The 22,410-nt window shown below is 52.3% G+C and overlaps 1 protein-coding gene across 4 annotated transcripts in view; it reads right to left on the minus strand.

The window, feature by feature from the left end:
* NTN1 (netrin 1) overlaps positions 1-22,410 on the minus strand; it is a 632,822-nt gene that overhangs the window by 51,866 nt on the left and 558,546 nt on the right. For all 4 annotated transcript variants that reach the window (XM_069654579.1, XM_069654581.1, XM_069654580.1 and 1 more), the window contains one exon: positions 3,711-3,785. In XM_069654579.1, the coding sequence (XP_069510680.1) occupies positions 3,711-3,785 (75 nt within the window). The remainder of the gene's footprint in view (positions 1-3,710; positions 3,786-22,410) is intronic.

Genomic DNA, 22,410 nt, shown 5'->3' on the forward strand with positions numbered 1-22,410 from the left:
CCAAACCCCCTCCAGCAATGCCTCTGTGTACAGATGCCTGTGTGTTAGGAGGAAGTGCCTTTAGCTGGTGCCCCGCGATATGTTTTTGAGCATTTGCAAAAACATGCAATTGTGGGTGCATGTATGGGTGCACACTGTGCAACATGTGTAGCGTTGGCGCCTCTTAGGACACACGATGCACCAGAGGTACATGAAACATACCTCTTTCTCACTGACTCTCCACCCTGAGTCCAGGGGACTATCAATGCTAGGTTGATGTGCAGTGCGATCATTACACGTACTCCTGGTTATCGATGTAACCCAAAGCGGCAATCAGCGCGAGACTACAGGAGAAGCAACGACATTTCAAATAAGAGTTGAATAATCTCCTTCTTTTGCAAGCTTTCCCCGTTCTCATCAAAATACATCAAGAGCCACTGTTTGTCTGGCCAGATCACAGGTCTGAAAGGTGTGGCTCTCCAGTTGTTTTGGATTAGGACTTACACTACCCCTCACCATTAACTGTGCTGGTTGGGGCTGATGGGAGCTGTAGTCTAAATCTTTTGGGGAGCCAAATGTTGCAGACCCCTGTGTTAGACAACCCGTACCCCCTTGCAATCTAGTCATCATTTCCCGCCATGGGGGGGGGGTGGGTATCCTATCCTGGGGAAGCCTCGTCCACCACCTTACTACCATGGCATGCTAGGGACGTGAAGACTGGTACTACCAACCAATGCAGACACGCTGGCACACTCACACAGGATGTAAGGTCATAGAGGCCAAGATGTACCCCCATAATGCTTGGTGGGTGGTTTCCCAAGTTACGTCCTATCTATTGATGGCTTCCCATGGCATCCCTGGCTTATTACTCTCTTACTGGGGTACTCATTATAAGGATGTGGGCAGGAATGCTCCCCAACTACTGTGATACATTGATAGCCATGAGAATGGGGCAGTATTGGAAAGACTTTGAGTTCTTTGTTATAGATGATGATGATGCCAGTGTGCCTTGGTTTTCTGCACAGTCTGATCTAAGCTGCTGTACCCGCCGGAGCTAGGCACGGCACGTAGCTCCTTATGGAAGGCTACTGCCACCTGGCCTTGACACCGAGCAATACGCTCCCTGAGCAGATTCTGTGCCTGCACACGATGAGGAGGAACTCAACGCCAAGCAGATGTTTTCCTTTGGGCTCACAGAAGCCAGGGCAAGGAGAGTACAACTAGAGCCGGTTTCTGCCCAGAAACGAGGTGGCAACATACCTGTGTTTCTGTGGAACCCATTGGTGGGATCGAGTGGGGTGTGGAAGGGGGCACTTGACCAGATGCCCCCGGGTCCTCAATGAGGGTTTGTGTGTACTGGCAGCCAAGGGCACCTGCTCCATATAACTGCCTCAGCGACTTAAACTGGGGGTTGGTCTTAGTCAACACTCTGACTATTGCCTTGGCTTTTGCCCAAATGGTGCACCCCCGCTGCCTTCCTTTCCTGTGGAGCCTCCTTTAATCCTATAGTTGGGATTCATTCAATGTTCTGTCTTAACGAAGATGTATGGGCAGCCCTTGTTTTTTTCCAGTGTGTTGTTGACCGTGCCTTCCCAGTACCTTCCCAGAGGAGCTTTGACTTGGCCACTATCCAGAGAATAAGCAAACCTTCGTGGAGTCGCCCACCTACTGGACGCTGAAAAATAGCCTCACAGTCCCTCTCACTTCTTCTCTTTGCTCTCACTTCTCCTTTCCTTGTGGGGCTCTCCTGCCACTTCTTCACCTTTCCCTTGCCCACTGTTCCCGGCACGACTGCCACATCATCCTTATGTTACATTAATTATTTGAAGAGTGCTCTGTCTGCTCTGCAGCAGCGTTGAGGCGCTGTGTGTGTGGGAGTGGAGAGCCGGATAGAATGAATGAAGGAGGAAGGGACGCCGGGAGGGAGGGCGTGAAGGGGGTTCGTAGGTTGCTTGTGTAGCACTCAGGCTGTTTCCAAGCACTACAGGTAAAGGGGGTCGAGGGAGGGGTACCTACATCCTCCATGCAAAATCACAAGACCCTGCAAAGATGTGTTGTGAGTCTCTTAGCGTGATCTTGAGATGTTGTTTGCACCCAGGCTTATATTGTACGGTATAAAAATGTAAACATATAAATAAATAAGTTATCCCCTTTGTTTCTCCTCCCTTTCTTGCCCCAACACATGCTACCTATTTTCGTGATCCCCTGTCCCATTTAGCCACTTCTGTTGCCCCTTAACTTTTTTTGCTGCCCCCAGGCCCGTTTTGCCCCTTTTCTTGACCTCCCCGTCCCATTTAGCCCCCTTTCTTTCTTGCCCCTTAACCCTTTCAGCTGCCCCAAGCCTGTTTTGCCCATTTGCTTGACCCCAGTCCCATTTAGCCCCTTTTGTTTCTCCTTAACCCTTTTAACTGCCCCATATTGCTTGGTGTCCCTTAAGCCTTGTAGCTGACCCAGACCCGTTCTGCCCCTTTCTTGACCTTGAGTACCATTTAACCCATTTTGTTGCCCCTAGTCCCTGCTCTTGTCCCCACTTATCCCTGTTCTTGCCCTCTTCAGCCCCATTGTGTTGCCTCAGACACTTTTGTTGCCCCATCACCCTTTAGCCTCTGTTCATTCCCCTTTTGTAGCCCTCAAGCACTTTAGGCAATTGTTGCCCACCAATCCCGTTAAGCCCTTTTGTGTTGCCCCTAGCACCTGTTCTTGCCCCATCTGCCCCAGATCTTGTCCCTTGTTGCTCCAGCCCCCTTTAGCCAACTGGGTTGCCCGCAGTGCTGTTTATCCCCTTTTCTTGCTCCCTTTAGCCACTTTCCTCGCCCGTCCCTTTTGTTACACCCAAACCTCCTTAGCCTCTTATATTGCCCCAATCCCTTTCCTTCCCCATAGCCCCTTTTTTGACCCTGACACAGCCCCCCACCCACCCTCTCTGCCCCCTCATTTAGCACAGCCATTACGTGGGCTCAGCTTGTGTTGGGCCCTAAGAGCCAGGCCAGACCCCCAGGCTCGGCTCTGCCCATGACACCTCTGGCTCCTTCAGGTCTAGCCATACCTTCTCTGCGCATCCGAGAGTTTTTAAAATGCCTGTTGCCCTTTCATCGCCTGTTCAATGTGTGTATTCACTACTGTTGCCTAGCTGTGTTGAATGCGTTATGTGCGTGAAGGACGTTTGCTGCTGCTTGTGCTATAGCTGTTCAGTGTGTGCATGGAGGAAGCTTGCACCACTGAAGAGTAATCTGGTTGCAGGAGGCACACGCATGCACAAGCGCGAGTTTTTAGAACCGCACCCCACGTAGAACGTCCAAGCGGTACAGTAGGAAGTAGTGCAAAGCTGCTCTAATTCTGCAAAGTCGGGACGAGCTGTAGCGCTTTAATGCCGTTTTAGAGCAGACTGTGTGCTTTATAGGAAATTGCATGACAATACATCTTGTCCAAGTCATCTCTGTCCTGTGTAACTCCATGCTTCACGCCTGCTTACTGGCATACACACACGCTATTGCAAAACATGAATGACATCATGTCGAATCCTTCCCTCTTTATTTTCTTGCAGAGCTTTTAATGGAAATAAAAGTGTGCGCTGCACAAGCAGCCAACAAATCGTCATGAAAACAATGTGTGAGGCCTGCGACTTCCTGTCCCAGCTGCGCTGTGCTTTAAGAGGCGCCTGCCTGCTTAGAAATGCACCATTTCCTATTGCCCAATCAGCGTCCAGACACATGCACCTGCGCAGTACTCACCATAATCTTTCCGGCAGTATTTCTTCATGTTGATCTTCAGTTTCCCCTTGGACGCCTTGCAGTACATGTCACAGTCTGTGAGAGGGGTGTTGGGGTGTGGGCAAAAGAAAAGGATAACAGAAACGAATTAGCATTTTTTCTCCACTGTTTACATTTTATATCTTTTTTTGATAACCCGGGCGGAGGCTGAACTGCGCCATTTGTACGTTCCGACTGGCCAGCATGCTGCCTGTGATATCCATCTGCCTCGGCCCGATTGTGTCCCGCCATGGCCTAATGTCTGTTTGGGCCGCCTGAAAAGTTTGCCTTTTCTAAAGAAGCCAGTTTCACAAAGGGCACCCCATCCCCCCCCCCCCAAGTCCAGATGAATCCTTTGGCTGTTTGTGGGCCACCCCCACCCCATCTCAAGGGACCCCCGCTTATTGTGCCACCCAAGTCTTCTCGGAGGCCCACGCCGCGGTCCCCTCTGTTGTTACCATGCTGAGGGGAGACCGGCTTGAAAAGCTGATAGAGGCTTCATTGTCAGCCCCCAACCCAGGCCTTGGCATTCATTGCTGGGGATTCGGGTTGGGGTCAGCCTGACACAAAGGGGGTCAGGCAGGAAATTAGCAATCCATGAAGCATTAGCTTGCTTGCTTTTGGTGTCCACTCCGCCAGAGTGTGCAAATAAAAAGTCCCCCGCTAGGAACGTTTCATTTTTCTAATGGGCGCCACAGCTGCGACACAACCTGACAGCAAATTCCCAGAGTGAGTACTCAAGTGTGCTTCGTCCCCTCGAGTAGGTTACTGGTTTGGGCCTCTACGGCGCTGTGGTCCCAGATCGCAGTACTTGGAACCAAGCAGAAGGGTCACCACCTCAGGTGAGGGTGAAATGGAGCAGTGGTCCAACATACCAGTGCCTCTACAGCTCCGCCATTGCCAGTCGCATGCCAGACAAATTGTGGCCTGCGACTGGCTCTAATCACCCAATTACAATTCACCAGTAAACGCCACACTCCGCCATGCTGACACCCAGACTCGGACTGACCTATAGGGCAATAGGCCCATGGCCGAACCAAAAATGCTGCTGTGCGCCAGTTTATTTGGTCAAAGTGGGACACTTTTTAGGCAATGTGGAGTAGTTTAGATCAGTGTTGCTGAATAAATATTCTTTAAAATGCAAACCTTTGCGTCACGTTTTATTTAAAAAAAAAAAAAAAAAACCTTGGGTACTGTTCAAACAGTGTCACAAAAGGAATGAATAGCCATTTGCAATTGTAGACCACTTTTTCATTGGTGCCTGAGACAATTTTATGACCCAGTGCGACCAAGCTGACACCAAGAAAGCACCAGGAATCTGTGAGCTTGGCCATGCTGTACAGCACTGCCTACACAGGGTGTGCAGTGATAAAATCGCAGCAGAAATGTCACCTGTACAAAAAATTGTGGCAAAAATGCAGTGGTTTGACCCGTTAAAGGTGTACCACATTACACCATTTAAAGGGAGCGGGGGTTGCAGAGGTGTCACCCGCTCCCATTAAATGGCATAATGGGTCTGGGAGTTGTGGGGGTGTCACCCGCACCCTTTACAGGGATTGCGGCGGCAAAACCACAACCTTTTTGCTGCAATAATTTGTGTCCATGGCCATTTTTGCCGTGATTTTAACACATGGAACCCCTACACAGAAGCACAGCAATGAGTACCGTCATGATCCCTCGTTTGCCAAGCGGGGCTTTAGCCAGGCAACTCATTGGTCGGTGCAGGGAAACTTTGTGTTCAGCAGGGGTCTCTGTCACCTTCACTTCATTCAATGATAACGCCCCTGGCACTGCCCCTTCCTCTCCAAGAGGGGAAAGCTACCTCAGACGTTCTGCGCTAGGCTCACATATTTGGGGCCCGATTCGTGGAAGTTTTAGCGTGGTGCAAAGTGAATTTGCACTGCCAACAAACACCCTGATTCACAGAGCCGTGCAAAGTGTATTTTTGGAGGGCAAAGTGACTTTCCACTGCTGCAAAAGTGTGCAAAGTAACTTTGCACTGCAAAAATACACTTTGCACCACTCTGTGAATTAGGGTGTTTGTCTGCAGTGCAAAGTCGCTTTCAACCAGTGCAAAGTAAGTTTGCACAGCACAAAAAGGTTCCATGAATCGGGCCCTAATCCATCCATTTTTGTTGAGGGCAGAGATGACCGCTTTGAATGTTGACCACTGAGGCTGGAGTTTAAGCTGGTTTCTGCATGCAATCTGTTTATTCTGAGACGTTTTAGCAGTGTTCCAGGAGCATGGGTGCAACTTGAACAAAATGTGTGTCTGGGGAGTGGCAGAACTAACATTTCAAATGGTGGGGGGCAGGGCTACCTTCGCAGACCTTGTGTGGGCGTAGCCAACCAGCTTGTATGGGTCCCCTTCATGTTCTCCGCAAGGAATGCTTGTGGGAACTGTTGTCTGCAGTTTAAAGCACACTGTGCCAGTGGCATTGCGCAAAAGTATAGGATTTTAAAGCAAAATGCAGATTTCTAATCGTACCTGCCAGCAGGGCAATGCTGTGGTTGTGATGTCAATGGTCGAAGTGGATTGGTACTTTTAACTGTTCCTATACTTTTTATTTACAAAGAAACCGTTACAGAATGGTTTCATTTTCAAATAACAGTGTAGGAAGAAGTTGAAACTTGCGCTTTCAGTGCAATACACTGAACGTTCCCTTAAACAGCAGGTGCCTGTGTTTTGGGGTTTGTATTGTGCCTGGCAGGAGGTATGGCGATGGGGCAGGCCAGCAGGGAACATAGTTCCACTACTTCATTTCGTACAGTTCGACCACTGTGCGATGTGGTTTGTGGTTGGCTTTGTCAGTTGCATGTTCGTGGGGCCTGTCTAGCTATTTTGTTGCATAATCTATGGGAGCCTGCGTGGCGCTATAGGATCAGTTACTTTGAAGTGCTATTGGGCTGGTAGAAGAGAGGACCCGGGCAGCCACCTAGAACCTGTGGGCTTTGGATTTGTGCCATGGCATAGTGTCACCTGACACAGCCCCGCGCAGCCCAACATCCCCATGTAAGACATAGCAGCGCACGCAATCTGGAGAAAAAAGGTGTTGCATGGATATAAACAAACGAATGCGAGCAGCTGTGATGTTTGCACACTGAAAAAGGTGCGGCCGTTTGTTCCTAAGTGGTCCGTTGGGCAAGGTATGGTAACAATAACCACCTAAAAATCATTCTACCTCCCACCTTAACCAACATCACAAGTGAACACACAACTCCAGCACTGAAACTATACAGGTGACATACATAATGCCACATACACCGCCCGAAAACACGTGACCACACATTTCCCTAAACACCACACTAACCCACCACAGATCTACCAGTGCAACTCTACACACTCCTTAAAATCCACTCTGACAGACACAAATCACAAGATGCCTAAAATGTACACACCACAGAGAGCCCTATGTTTTCAGATCAGCACACATCTACTCTGCAACAAAGCAATCTTGCCCTGCTCCTTTGTTGGTTCCCTACTCCACCACCTGCAGATCTTGAAGCTCAGAGAATCTGGACATGACAAAAGGTGTGCAATACAAGACTCAATGCATAGCATAACAGGGCGTAGCATAGAGATTCACTCACTAGTACTCTGGACAGCACAGGCAGCTCCAGTGACTGGCAGCAACAGTGGGAGGAAATTCATGTTGCTTCTTCTGCTGTTCGTTTCTGGCACACTGACTGGCTGGTGAATCTAGATACCTGCCGGTCACCTGAACTGATATGGGATTGAGGGAGGGCCAGTACAACAATAATGCAATTTTAAATGATGGCTCCAGGGGCCTCTGACAGAGAGCTACAAAGCGACACCATTTTGTCCTTATCATCATTAAATCGGCCCCACTGTAAATAAGTTTAATTCAAATAGTGTGAACTTAATCACTTCCAAGGATTTCGATTTAGCAGTTAAATCACAGTGAGATAATTTGCCGAGGACCACATACTTTGGTTAAGTAGTGAAGTTTGGATATTAACCGACTCTACAATCTAGGCACTTGCCCACATGACTTAATGCACTCTACTTTGTAGCAATACTTAAATTCTGGATTTTAAGCACTGCAACAATATTGTCTTATAGAGTTTAATTGTAAAATACACACATCACATAGTAAAGGAACCTGACAGTATACAAATCCTTACAGAAACACGCAAAGCCAAAAAAGAAAAGAATATCATTACAGCTTTATTTTCAATAGCCTAAATGGTAAACTACAAGTCCTAAAACACAAAATAATATGAGCCTAAAGAATGTCCTGATTTACACCACCGTACATTCAGCAATGAAATTGAGTATTAAGGCTCCCTGTGTATAGAGATTGTTTGTCAAAAAACATCCAACTTGCTGGTATGCATGATGTTGAGAACATTTTGCTATACACATAAAGCTAAGTCTTTTTATGTATTTTTAGTAGATAGACACAAAAATAAGCTTATCTTTAAAAAAAGGCTTGATTGTGTTATTTTGTTACTCACTTTATTGTATTTAAGCAAAGATTTGGTAGGTAACTGGAGCTGTGCATGGTCTTTTTGTTGGCAATGTCCTATGACAGGCACAATTGCCTAACCATTTATGCATAAGAAAGGAGCTGCTGATAACAAATACAGCTTATCATCTGTCTTTGGTACTGCTCATGACAACTCTGAAGGTGAGCAGCCTCTCTTCTGCAAAGGCCCAGCATTTCGGGTGTGGGGGCACCAAAGCCGATTAGCCTAACCTTTTGGCTATCGATTCAATCCTGGATTAAATGACCACACGAGCAAAAGTAATATGCAAACCCCATAAGGCAGAATTGTGGGAAGGGAAAGAGTGATTCAATGGGGAAACCTGGAAACTGGAACTCTCACTACGGGGGCCGTTTCAACACGTGTTTTGAGGCATTTCTCATGGGGGCAGGCCTCCCATAGTTACCTCCCATGCCCCTTTACCTCCCCACACCTCACAGAAATCAATACAAAATGTACCCTTTGTCCTGCCCCCTAACAAATGCCATTTTGTTTTTTGGAGTGCTTGCTAGCTCAGCATTTTCCAGTGTATAGCACCATAAAGCACAGCTATTACTATTCCCCTTAATCAAAGATAATCATTTTTATCAACCTCGGAAGCCCTCAAGACTGAGAATGAGCTGGGGTGTGACGCTGTGACCTGCAGCGTAGACTGAGACTGAGCTGGGGTGTGACGCTGTGACCTGCAGCGTAGACTGAGACTGAGCTGGGGTGTGACGCTGTGGCCTGCAGCGTAGACTGAGACTGAGCTGGGGTGTGACGCTGTGACCTGCAGGGTAGACTGAGACTAAGCTGGGGTGTGGCGCTGTGACCTGCAGGGTAGACTGAGCTTGAGCTGGGGTGTGACGCTGTGGCCTGCAGGGTAGAATGAGACTGAGCTGGGGTGTGACGCTGTGGCCTGCAGGGTAGACTGAGACTGAGCCGGGGTGTGACGCTGTGGCCTGCAGGGTAGACTGAGCTCGGGTGTAACGTTGTGACCTGCAGCGTAGACTGAGACAGAGCCGGGGTGTGACTCTGTGACCTGCAGGGTAGACTGAGACTGAGCTGGGGTGTGACGCTGTGGCCTGCAGGGTAGACTGAGACTGAGACTGAGCTGGGGTGTGACGCTGTGACCTGCAGCGTAGACTGAGACTGAGCTGGGGTGTGACGCTGTGACCTGCAGGGTAGACTGAGACTAAGCTGGGGTGTGGCGCTGTGACCTGCAGGGTAGACTGAGACTGAGCTGGGGTGTGACGCTGTGACCTGCAGCGTAGACTGAGACTGAGCTGGGGTGTGACGCTGTGGCCTGCAGGGTAGACTGAGACTGAGACTGAGCTGGGGTGTGACGCTGTGACCTGCAGCGTAGACTGAGACTGAGCTGGGGTGTGACGCTGTGACCTGCAGGGTAGACTGAGACTAAGCTGGGGTGTGGCGCTGTGACCTGCAGGGTAGACTGAGCTTGAGCTGGGGTGTGACGCTGTGGCCTGCAGGGTAGAATGAGACTGAGCTGGGGTGTGACGCTGTGGCCTGCAGGGTAGAATGAGACTGAGCTGGGGTGTGACTCTGTGACCTGAAGGGTAGACTGAGACTGAGCTGGGGAGTGACTCCGTGGCCTGCAGAGTAGAATGAGACAGAGCCGGGGTGTGACACTGTGACCTGCAGGGTAGACTGAGACTGAGCTGGGTTGTGACGCTGTGGCCTGTAGGGTAGAATGAGACTGACCTGGGGTGTGACGCTGTGACCTGCAGGGTAGACTGAGACTGAGCTGGGGTGTGACGCTGTGACCTGCAGGGTAGACTGAGACTGAGCTGGGGTGTGACTCCGTGACCTGCAGGGTAGATTTATACTGAGCTGGGGTGTGACGCTGTGGCCTGCAGGGTAGATTGAGACTGAGCTGGGGTGTGACGCTGTGACCTGCAGGTTTGACTGAGACTGAGCTGGGGTGTGATGCTGTGACCTGCAGGGTAGACTGAGACTGAGCTGGGGTGTGACCTGCAGGGTAGACTGAGACTGAGCTGGGGTGTGACACTGTGACCTGCAGCGTAGACTGAGACTGAGCTGGGGTGTGACGCTGTTACCTGCAGGGTAGACTGAGACTGAGCTGGGGTGTGATGCTGTGACCTGCAGGGTAGACTGAGACTGAGCTGGGGTGTGACTCTGTGACCTGCAGGGTAGACTGAGACTCAGCTGGGGTGTGACGCTGTGACCTTCAGGGTCGACTGAGACTGAGCTGGGCTGTGATGATGTGACCTGCAGGGTAGACTGAGACTGAGCTAGGGTGTGACCTGCAGGGTAGACTGAGACTGAGCTGGGGTGTGACACTGTGACCTGCAGCGTAGACTGAGACTGAGCTGGGGTGTGACGCTGTTACCTGCAGGGTAGACTGAGACTGAGCTGGGGTGTGACTCTGTGATCTGCAGGGTAGACTGAGCTTGAGCTGGGGTGTGACGCTGTGGCCTGCAGGGTAGACTGAGACTGAGCTGGGGTGTGATGCTGTGACCTGCAGGGTAGACTGAGACTGAGCTGGGGTGTGACTCTGTGACCTGCAGGGTAGACTGTGACTGAGCTGGGGCGTAACGCTGTGACCTGCAGGGTAGACTGAGACTGAGCTGGGGTGTGACGCTTTGGCCTGCAGGGTAGATTGAGCTGGGGTCTGACACTGTGACCTGCAGGGTAGACTGAGACTGAGCTGGGTTGTGATGCTGTGACGGTGCAGCGTAGACTGAGACTGAGCTGGGGTGTGACGCTGTGTCCTGCAGGGAAGACTGAGCTGGTGTGTGATACTGTGACCTGCAGGGTAGACTGAGACTGAGCTGGGGTGTGACGCTGTGTCCTGCAGGGAAGACTGAGACTGAGCTGGGGTGTGATGCTGTGACCTGCAGGGTAGACTGAGACTGAGCTGGGGTGTGACGCTGTGACCTGCAGCATAGACTGAGACTGAGCTGGGGTGTGATACTGTGACCTGCAGGGTAGACTGAGACTGAGCTGGGGTGTGACGCTGTGGCCCGCAGGGTAGACTGAGCTGGGGTGTGACGCAGTGTCCTGCAGGGAAGACTGAGACTGAGCTGGGGTGTGATGCTGTGACCTGCAGGGTAGACTGAGACTGAGCTGGGGTGTGACGCTGTGAACTGTAGGGTAGACTGAGACGGAGCAGGGGTGTGATGCTGTGACCTGCAGGTTAGACTGAGACTGAGCTGGGGTGTGACGCTGTGACCTGCAGCGTAGACTGAGACGGAGCAGGGGTGTGATGCTGTGACCTGCAGGTTAGACTGAGACTTAGCTGGGGTGTGACGCTGTGACCTGCAGGGTAGACTGAGACTGAGCAGGGGTGTGACTCTGTGACCTGCAGGGTAGACTGAGACTGAGCGGGGGTGTGACGCTGTGACCTGCAGGGTAGAATGAGTCTCAGCTGGGCTGTGACGCTGTGACCTGCAGAGTAGACTGAGACTGAGCTGGGGTGTGATGCTGTGACCTGCAGCGTAGAGTGAGACTCAGCTGGGGTGTGACGCTGTGGCCTGCAGGTTAGACTGAGACTGAGCTGGGGTGTGACCTGCAGGGTAGACTGAGACTGAGCTGGGGTGTGACGCTGTGACCTGCAGGGTAGACTGAGACTGAGCTGGGGTGTGACTCTGTGACCTGCAGGGTAGACTGAGACTGAGCTGGGGTGTGACGCTGTGACCGGCAGGGTAGAATGAGACTCAGCTGGGCTGTGACGCTGTGACCTGCAGAGTAGACTGAGACTGAGCTGGGGTGTGATGCTGTGACCTGCAGCGTAGAGTGAGACTCAGCTGGGGTGTGACGCTGTGGCCTGCAGCGTAGACTGAGACTGAGCTGGGGTGTGACGCTGTTACCTGCAGGGTAGACTGAGACTGAGCTGGGGTGTGACTCTGTTACCTGCAGGGTAGACTGAGACTGAGCTGGGGTGTGACTCTGTGACCTGCAGGGTAGACTGAGACTGAGCTGGGGTGTGACGCTGTGACTGGCAGGGTAGACTGAGACTGAGCCGGGGTGTGATGCTGTGACCTGCAGCGTAGAGTGAGACTCAGCTGGGGTGTGACGCTGTGGCCTGCAGGTTAGACTGAGACTGAGCTGGGGTGTGACCTGCAGGGTAGACTGAGACTGAGCTGGGGTGTGACCCTGTGACCTGCAGGGTAGACTGAGACTGAGCTGGGGTGTGACGCTGTGACCTGCAGGGTAGAATGAGACTCAGCTGGGCTGTGACGCTGTGACCTGCAGAGTAGACTGAGACTGAGCTGGGGCGTGATGCTGTGACCTGCAGCGTAGAGTGAGACTCAGCTGGGCTGTGACGCTGTGGCCTGCAGGTTAGACTGAGACTGAGCTGGGGTGTGACGCTGTGACCTGCAGCGTAGACTGAGACTGAGCTGGGGTGTGATGCTGTGACCTGCAGCGTAGAGTGAGACTCAGCTGGGGTGTGACGCTGTGGCCTGCAGGTTAGACTGAGACTGAGCTGGGGTGTGACCTGCAGGGTAGACTGAGACTGAGCTGGGGTGTGACCCTGTGACCTGCAGGGTAGACTGAGACTGAGCTGGGGTGTGACGCTGTGACCTGCAGGGTAGAATGAGACTCAGCTGGGCTGTGACGCTGTGACCTGCAGAGTAGACTGAGACTGAGCTGGGGCGTGATGCTGTGACCTGCAGCGTAGAGTGAGACTCAGCTGGGCTGTGACGCTGTGGCCTGCAGGTTAGACTGAGACTGAGCTGGGGTGTGACGCTGTGACCTGCAGGGTAGACTGAGACTGAGCTGGGGTGTGACTCTGTGACCTGCAGGGTAGACTGAGACTGAGCTGGGGTGTGACACTGTGACCTGCAGCGTAGACTGAGACTGAGCTGGGGTGTGACGCTGTTACCATGCAGGGTAGACTGAGGCTGGGGTGTGACTCTGTGATCTGCAGGGTAGACTGAGAATGAGCTGGGGTGTGACGCTGTTACCATGCAGGGTAGACTGAGGCTGGGGTGTGACTCTGTGATCTGCAGGGTAGACTGAGAATGAGCTGGGGTGTGACGCTGTGACCTGCAGGGTAGACTGAGACTGAGCTGGGGTGTGACGCTGTGACCTGCAGGGTAGACTGAGACTGAGCTGGGGTGTGACTCTGTGACCTGCAGGGTAGACTGAGACTGAGCTGGGGTGTGACGCTGTGACCTGCAGGGTAGAATGAGACTCAGCTGGGCTGTGACGCTGTGACCTGCAGAGTAGACTGAGACTGAGCTGGGGTGTGATGCTGTGACCTGCAGCGTAGAGTGAGACTCAGCTGGGGTGTGACGTTGTGGCCTGCAGCGTAGACTGAGACTGAGCTGGGGTGTGACGCTGTTACCTGCAGGGTAGACTGAGACTGAGCTGGGGTGTGACTCTGTGACCTGCAGGGTAGACTGAGACTGAGCTGGGGTGTGACGCTGTGACTGGCAGGGTAGACTGAGACTGCGCCGGGGTGTGATGCTGTGACCTGCAGAGTAGACTGAGACTGAGCTGGGGTGTGATGCTGTGACCTGCAGCGGAGAGTGAGACTCAGCTAGGGTGTGACGCTGTGGCCTGCAGGTTAGACTGAGACTGAGCTGGGGTGTGACCTGCAGGGTAGACTGAGACTGAGCTGGGGTGTGACGCTGTGACCTGCAGGGTAGAATGAGACTCAGCTGGGCTGTGACGCTGTGACCTGCAGAGTAGACTGAGACTGAGCTGGGGTGTGACGCTGTGACCTGCAGGGTAGACTGAGACTGAGCTGGGGTGTGACGCTGTGACCTGCAGGGTAGACTGAGACTGAGCTGGGGTGTGACTCTGTGACCTGCAGGGTAGACTGAGACTGAGCTGGGGTGTGACGCTGTGACCTGCAGGGTAGACTGAGACTGAGCTGGGGTGTGACGCTGTGACCTGCAGGGTAGACTGAGACTGAGCTGGGGTGTGACTCTGTGACCTGCAGGGTAGACTGAGACTGAGCTGGGGTGTGACACTTTGACCTGCAGGGTAGACTGAGACTGAGCTGGGGTGTGACACTGTGACCTGCAGCGTAGACTGAGACTGAGCTGGGGCGTGACGCTGTTACCATGCAGGGTAGACTGAGACTGAGCTGGGGTGTGACTCTGTGATCTGCAGGGTAGACTGAGCTTGAGCTGGGGTGTGATGCTGTGACCTGCAGGGTAGACTGAGACTGAGCTGGGGTGTGACGCTGTGACCTGCAAGGTAGACTGAGACTGAGCTGGGGTGTGACTCTGTGACCTGCAGGGTAGACTGAGACTGAGCTGGGGTGTGACTCTGTGATCTGCAGGGTAGACTGAGCTTGAGCTGGGGTGTGACGCTGTGGCCTGCAGGGTAGACTGAGACTGAGCTGGGGTGTGATGCTGTGACCTGCAGGGTAGACTGAGACTGAGCTGGGGTGTGACTCTGTGACCTGCAGGGTAGACTGTGACTGAGCTGGGGCGTAACGCTGTGACCTGCAGGGTAGACTGAGACTGAGCTGGGGTGTGACGCTTTGGCCTGCAGGGTAGATTGAGCTGGGGTCTGACACTGTGACCTGCAGGGTAGACTGAGACTGAGCTGGGTTGTGATGCTGTGACGGTGCAGCGTAGACTGAGACTGAGCTGGGGTGTGACACTGTGTCCTGCAGGGAAGACTGAGCTGGTGTGTGATACTGTGACCTGCAGGGTAGACTGAGACTGAGCTGGGGTGTGATGCTGTGGCCTGCAGGGTAGACTGAGCTGGGGTGTGATGCTGTGTCCTGCAGGGAAGACTGAGACTGAGCTGGGGTGTGATGCTGTGACCTGCAGGGTAGACTGAGACTGAGCTGGGGTGTGACGCTGTGACCTGCAGCATAGACTGAGACTGAGCTGGGGTGTGATACTGTGACCTGCAGGGTAGACTGAGACTGAGCTGGGGTGTGACGCTGTGGCCCGCAGGGTAGACTGAGCTGGGGTGTGACGCAGTGTCCTGCAGGGAAGACTGAGACTGAGCTGGGGTGTGATGCTGTGACCTGCAGGGTAGACTGAGACTGAGCTGGGGTGTGACGCTGTGAACTGTAGGGTAGACTGAGACGGAGCAGGGGTGTGATGCTGTGACCTGCAGGTTAGACTGAGACTGAGCTGGGGTGTGACGCTGTGACCTGCAGCGTAGACTGAGACGGAGCAGGGGTGTGATGCTGTGACCTGCAGGTTAGACTGAGACTTAGCTGGGGTGTGACGCTGTGACCTGCAGGGTAGACTGAGACTGAGCAGGGGTGTGACTCTGTGACCTGCAGGGTAGACTGAGACTGAGCGGGGGTGTGACGCTGTGACCTGCAGGGTAGAATGAGACTCAGCTGGGCTGTGACGCTGTGACCTGCAGAGTAGACTGAGACTGAGCTGGGGTGTGATGCTGTGACCTGCAGCGTAGAGTGAGACTCAGCTGGGGTGTGACGCTGTGGCCTGCAGGTTAGACTGAGACTGAGCTGGGGTGTGACCTGCAGGGTAGACTGAGACTGAGCTGGGGTGTGACGCTGTGACCTGCAGGGTAGACTGAGACTGAGCTGGGGTGTGACTCTGTGACCTGCAGGGTAGACTGAGACTGAGCTGGGGTGTGACGCTGTGACCTGCAGGGTAGAATGAGACTCAGCTGGGCTGTGACGCTGTGACCTGCAGAGTAGACTGAGACTGAGCTGGGGTGTGATGCTGTGACCTGCAGCGTAGAGTGAGACTCAGCTGGGGTGTGACGCTGTGGCCTGCAGCGTAGACTGAGACTGAGCTGGGGTGTGACGCTGTTACCTGCAGGGTAGACTGAGACTGAGCTGGGGTGTGACTCTGTGACCTGCAGGGTAGACTGAGACTGAGCTGGGGTGTGACGCTGTGACTGGCAGGGTAGACTGAGACTGAGCCGGGGTGTGATGCTGTGACCTGCAGAGTAGACTGAGACTGAGCTGGGGTGTGATGCTGTGACCTGCAGCGTAGAGTGAGACTCAGCTGGGGTGTGACGCTGTGGCCTGCAGGTTAGACTGAGACTGAGCTGGGGTGTGACCTGCAGGGTAGACTGAGACTGAGCTGGGGTGTGACCCTGTGACCTGCAGGGTAGACTGAGACTGAGCTGGGGTGTGACGCTGTGACCTGCAGGGTAGAATGAGACTCAGCTGGGCTGTGACGCTGTGACCTGCAGAGTAGACTGAGACTGAGCTGGGGCGTGATGCTGTGACCTGCAGCGTAGAGTGAGACTCAGCTGGGCTGTGACGCTGTGGCCTGCAGGTTAGACTGAGACTGAGCTGGGGTGTGACGCTGTGACCTGCAGGGTAGACTGAGACTGAGCTGGGGTGTGACTCTGTGACCTGCAGGGTAGACTGAGACTGAGCTGGGGTGTGACACTGTGACCTGCAGGGTAGACTGAGACTGAGCTGGGGTGTGACACTGTGACCTGCAGCGTAGACTGAGACTGAGCTGGGGTGTGACGCTGTTACCATGCAGGGTAGACTGAGGCTGGGGTGTGACTCTGTGATCTGCAGGGTAGACTGAGAATGAGCTGGGGTGTGACGCTGTGACCTGCAGGGTAGACTGAGACTGAGCTGGGGTGTGACGCTGTGACCTGCAGGGTAGACTGAGACTGAGCTGGGGTGTGACTCTGTGACCTGCAGGGTAGACTGAGACTGAGCTGGGGTGTGACGCTGTGACCTGCAGGGTAGAATGAGACTCAGCTGGGCTGTGACGCTGTGACCTGCAGAGTAGACTGAGACTGAGCTGGGGTGTGATGCTGTGACCTGCAGCGTAGAGTGAGACTCAGCTGGGGTGTGACGCTGTGGCCTGCAGCGTAGACTGAGACTGAGCTGGGGTGTGACGCTGTTACCTGCAGGGTAGACTGAGACTGAGCTGGGGTGTGACTCTGTGACCTGCAGGGTAGACTGAGACTGAGCTGGGGTGTGACGCTGTGACTGGCAGGGTAGACTGAGACTGCGCCGGGGTGTGATGCTGTGACCTGTTGAGTAGACTGAGACTGAGCTGGGGTGTGATGCTGTGACCTGCAGCGTAGAGTGAGACTCAGCTAGGGTGTGACGCTGTGGCCTGCAGGTTAGACTGAGACTGAGCTGGGGTGTGACCTGCAGGGTAGACTGAGACTGAGCTGGGGTGTGACGCTGTGACCTGCAGGGTAGAATGAGACTCAGCTGGGCTGTGACGCTGTGACCTGCAGAGTAGACTGAGACTGAGCTGGGGTGTGACGCTGTGACCTGCAGGGTAGACTGAGACTGAGCTGGGGTGTGACGCTGTGACCTGCAGGGTAGACTGAGACTGAGCTGGGGTGTGACTCTGTGACCTGCAGGGTAGACTGAGACTGAGCTGGGGTGTGACGCTGTGACCTGCAGGGTAGACTGAGACTGAGCTGGGGTGTGACGCTGTGACCTGCAGGGTAGACTGAGACTGAGCTGGGGTGTGACTCTGTGACCTGCAGGGTAGACTGAGACTGAGCTGGGGTGTGACACTGTGACCTGCAGGGTAGACTGAGACTGAGCTGGGGTGTGACATTGTGACCTGCAGCGTAGACTGAGACTGAGCTGGGGTGTGACGCTGTTACCATGCAGGGTAGACTGAGACTGAGCTGGGGTGTGACTCTGTGATCTGCAGGGTAGACTGAGCTTGAGCTGGGGTGTGACGCTGTGGCCTGCAGGGTAGACTGAGACTGAGCTGGGGTGTGACTCTGTGACCTGCAGGGTAGACTGAGACTGAGCTGGGGTGTGACGCTGTGGGCTGCAGCGTAGACTGAGACTGAGCTGGGGTGTGACGCTGTTACCATGCAGGGTAGACTGAGACTGAGCTGGGGTGTGACTCTGTGATCTGCAGGGTAGACTGAGCTTGAGCTGGGGTGTGACGCTGTGGCCTGCAGGGTAGACTGAGACTGAGCTGGGGTGTGACTCTGTGACCTGCAGGGTAGACTGAGACTGAGCTGGGGTGTGACGCTGTTACCATGCAGGGTAGACTGAGACTGAGCTGGGGTGTGACTCTGTGATCTGCAGGGTAGACTGAGCTTGAGCTGGGGTGTGACGCTGTGGCCTGCAGGGTAGACTGAGACTGAGCTGGGGTGTGACGCTGTGGGCTGCAGGGTAGATTGAGACTGAGCCGGGGTGTGATGCTGTGGCCTGCAGGGTTTACACAGATGTCAGCAAGAAACACTTATTTTCTCCTATATCTTATGCAGTGTAATGTAAGTGGTCCTGTATAGAACCCTCTGCTACTAATTTTGGTTGCCTCGCTGCCCATGGTACTGTAAGAAAAAGGGATTTTGGGTCATTAGTGGGATAATGGGAGCAGCAACAATACCTGTGGTATTGATGGCTACAGGCTGGAAGTAGCCGGTTCTTTTGTACCAATCTGCTGTCTGTGGGTTTGGCGGAGAAACTTTGGATTATGTTATCCACACTGAGGCTATAGCGTGTTGGTTCTGGTTAGCTGCTGATGTGGGAGCGTGTGATAGGATTTAAGAGGCAAGCTTAGTCATGGTTCGATTAGTGTTGATGTGATAATAGGTAGGCCTTGGGCGACCGCCTGCCATCCACATCCCCCACACTGGCCTCAAGCAGCCAGGTCCCATTTCACTAACTCGCATTGCCACTGTCAATCCCTTTCTTTCTCACACACTCTCTCTCCCTCTCTATCTCTCTTCCTCCCCCTTGCTCAGTCTCTAGCCCCTCTCTGTCTCTTCCTTTCAAACAGATATGATGTACCCCACGATCAACAACAGGGGATCTGCGAACTGGCAACCGAGGAAAAGAGGGCAGTCGGGGAAAAACCTCCTCCCATTCCAATAAGCTACATGCCAAGGGTTACGGGAGACAAGAACATTTGCTCACCGAAAGGTCTGCTTGAAGTTTAAGGACTTCAGCACCCATGCCACCTTACTTAGTGTGTTGATTGGCAGGCTAAGAGATGCCTCAACCCTCAATCTAACATGCTCAGGTGCTGTAATTAGTGACCTGCTCTGAATTTTGCCCTTCGGTGGAAGCATCTGTAGGGGGCAATGTGGCAGAGTTCTACCCTCTTGTCTCTCACAAGCCTCAATCTCAAGAAACTGGATGGGTTAATAATCTAAACCCAGCAACATTAACTTAACTTAACCTCCACCGCACCCACCACTACTGAATCCGCTGCTCCTAACAACCACCCCTACGGCTGGGCCTGTTGAACTCACTACTGTTATTTCTGGCCTTGTGAGTCCAGTATTCCTGAACCTTTAGATTACCTACTTATTGTCCTATTGTTACGGTGCTGACTCTCATTAGTGAGTACTGCTCCTCAGCTGCGGTAGCTTCCTCGCATTTATTCCTAATATTGGCTCGGTGACCATTCTGTAACCTGGGCATCAAGCCTCCTGTCATCTTCTGCGTGTATGCACTGTTAACGAATCACTTATGCTCAAGTGCCCAGATACCTCAGGGTTAGGTGCGCTCTGCAAATAATAAACTAAACTAGGTTTCAGTCAGACACAAAAGAATTCCTGGTTTGCAATGGCGTTCCTCCTCATCACAACATCTCTTCTCACATCAGGAAGGGTTATGGGCAAATAATACTTGTGGTGAATACTGCCTGTGTGTTGGCATTTCGTTGGGTGTATCTAGTCTATTTTTCCAGGTGGGTAGCGCGGTTTCAATTTTAAGAAGATGAAACCCAAGCTATGTCTGTGAAATCCCCATTGGATTAAACATCTCGGCACTACGGTGAGTATTGATAAGATTGGGTGAGACAACACCAGGTTTTGATTGTTAGGTTATTTATAACGCTCTTAATACCCAGAAGTTTCTAAGCGCGGACCCGGGATCGAACCTGTGTTGCTCCATGTCCTCTTGCTTCCAAGGCGAGCACAATGCCCCTGAGCTACCCTCCCAGTGGTTGATGCAATGTCCTTAGTTACCTTGCACTGGCATAGCCCTCATATTGTTGCCATTGCATCAGCACAGGTATAATTAAGTGAGATCAGTACTGTAGAGTCTACAATCTATTTTAGGCTTTATAGGGGTCTCACCGTGGACGAACCCTCCCCTCAGTCTAATACGTTGCACAGCGTGGTCTTGTCAGTGTTTTAACCTCAAGTGAGCATGTTAGAGGCCAAGCCCTTTACCTCCCTTGATTAGAATCCAATGTACTGGGCTGGCATGAGGCAACCCTGGCATGTGCAAGAAGCAAACCTGGAGCTCCCTTTTTTAAAGTTGGTTTGCCCCCTCTCTCACTGTCCAAAACAATATGGTGCATCTAGAGGGTCTAGAGGGGGCGGGGGGCTGTAGGCGGCTATCACTAGAGGGGGGAAAATGACCTCCATTCCATAACGTGGATCTGAAAATCCAGGACATAATGGAAATATTGGATAAGACTTGCTTTTACCTTCCATTCAACAAACATTTAACAAGGAAACTTGGCGTGACCCTTTCAAATGAGATTCTCCAAAATGCTTACAGTCCACATGGGCATTCCTACTCCTTTACATTCCATTTGGGTGATGACAAATAAACTGAATCTTGGGGCCATCTTCCACTCTTCCCAATGCAGTCCACATTTTCGAGACCTTTTTTTGCCTCCAATTCTGGGTTTAGTTTACATTGGCCCAGCACCACCCAGAACACAATTGAGAGCAACACAATTATAGTTACGCTCTATCTGTTCTTCCATTTCATCTCTCGCCCCACAGCAATGCTTCCATGTCCATTCGATACAAGTGCCAGATGTTAGATAGTCAGAAATATGAAGAGGCGTGAGATGGCAAGAGAGGCTGGGGAGGAAGCCCAGGGAGGCATAACTAGCAGGAGGTCTTGGGAGGCGACAGGCACTCATTGCTGCCAGCACTGAATCATTACTTTCTGAGATTTGACCAATGTCAAAGACCTTCTGATCTCATGCATATCTTTTGAAGAGCCTCAATGTTGTCCCTGTCGAGGTCACACAAGCAAGGGTACATGAGGTTAAGAGATGGCCGAGAGATACTCCCCTTTAAATTAAGTAAATTAGCTGAACGGCGGGCAATGACTCTCTACCACTGTTTTCATGCAGCACATGTAATATGTTCTTGGTATAGCCACTAACAGTGTTGTTAAAGCCTCTGGCTGTGCTCAAGTGTTCTCCCTTGCTCCTTTCTTCTCCCACAACCACAAGAGATATCACTGAATGGAACTTGCTGTATCTGGCTTTTGTCTGACAAGACTGCAATCTATAAATATATCAATTACCTAGACTTGCAGAAAGCCCACAACGACTCTTTCTAATTGAAGTCCACTGCTGAGCTCCTGGCAAGTATCTTCCTTTGCTGATGCCAGCCATTGAAATAAACATTACATCTATCCACAAGGGCCTAATGAACATCCATTGGCTAAGTGGACTCTACTACATCTGGGACTCCTGGATCCTTAGCCACCTGATGCAAGCATCTACCACTACATTGAATGGAACGTCATGAAATGTTACCACTTTGATCTGCTGCCTTTAAGCTGTCGCAAGCAGCCTTTGAAGGCCATCAGTCTCTTTTTCCTAGATCGTCCGCCTTATGCCGCCCTGCACTCGCTCTATGCTTGGAAAATAAACAAGGATGTACTACTACCTTAGACCTACTGCACGGGCTGATTGAATGCCAGTGGACTCTGGTGCAAGGTCTTTCACTTTCTGTGACTACGAACATTTTTCATTCTAGGTCAAAAGACCTTTTTTTTTTAAATAAAAGAATCAACAAAAATATTGATTTAGAAAGACCGCTCTGTGACCGCACAGAGCAGTCTTTCTAAATCAAACTGTCAGCCCCTGCGACGCATACAAGTGCGCGCAGGCACTGACAGGATCCAGAAGAGCAGTCGTGGGGGGGGAGGGGGGCTTAATCCCCCCAATTAAGAATATGACCTGCGGGAGAGGGTTGGGGATCACCTTGTCAGGGGCGGGGGACCTAGGGGGGTGCAGAGAGTGTATATTGCTGCATTTTAAAGCTGACACGGCTATGAAAATATTTATTTTTTGTATTTGGTTTTTAAAATGCGGTAATAACACATAGAACCCCATTTTCATGAGTCACCCACAATCTTAGGGAGGTTTATAATGCCCCACCATGCTTTGCCCTGGCAGTTGCCTTGATCCGTGACGCTAATGTGGTCTTAGCCGTTAGCTTGAGCTGTGCCTTCGTCTTGGCTAGTCAGCGTACCCTGTATGATGATGTGGCATTGGATCTACTATCTGGGCACGACCTGTATTGCACCCCTCTTTGGGGTCTT

This window comes from Ambystoma mexicanum, chromosome 3q, assembly GCF_040938575.1.
Source record: "Ambystoma mexicanum isolate Mex_15411 chromosome 3q, UKY_AmexF1_1, whole genome shotgun sequence".
In the NCBI taxonomy this organism is placed as follows: domain Eukaryota; kingdom Metazoa; phylum Chordata; class Amphibia; order Caudata; family Ambystomatidae; genus Ambystoma; species Ambystoma mexicanum.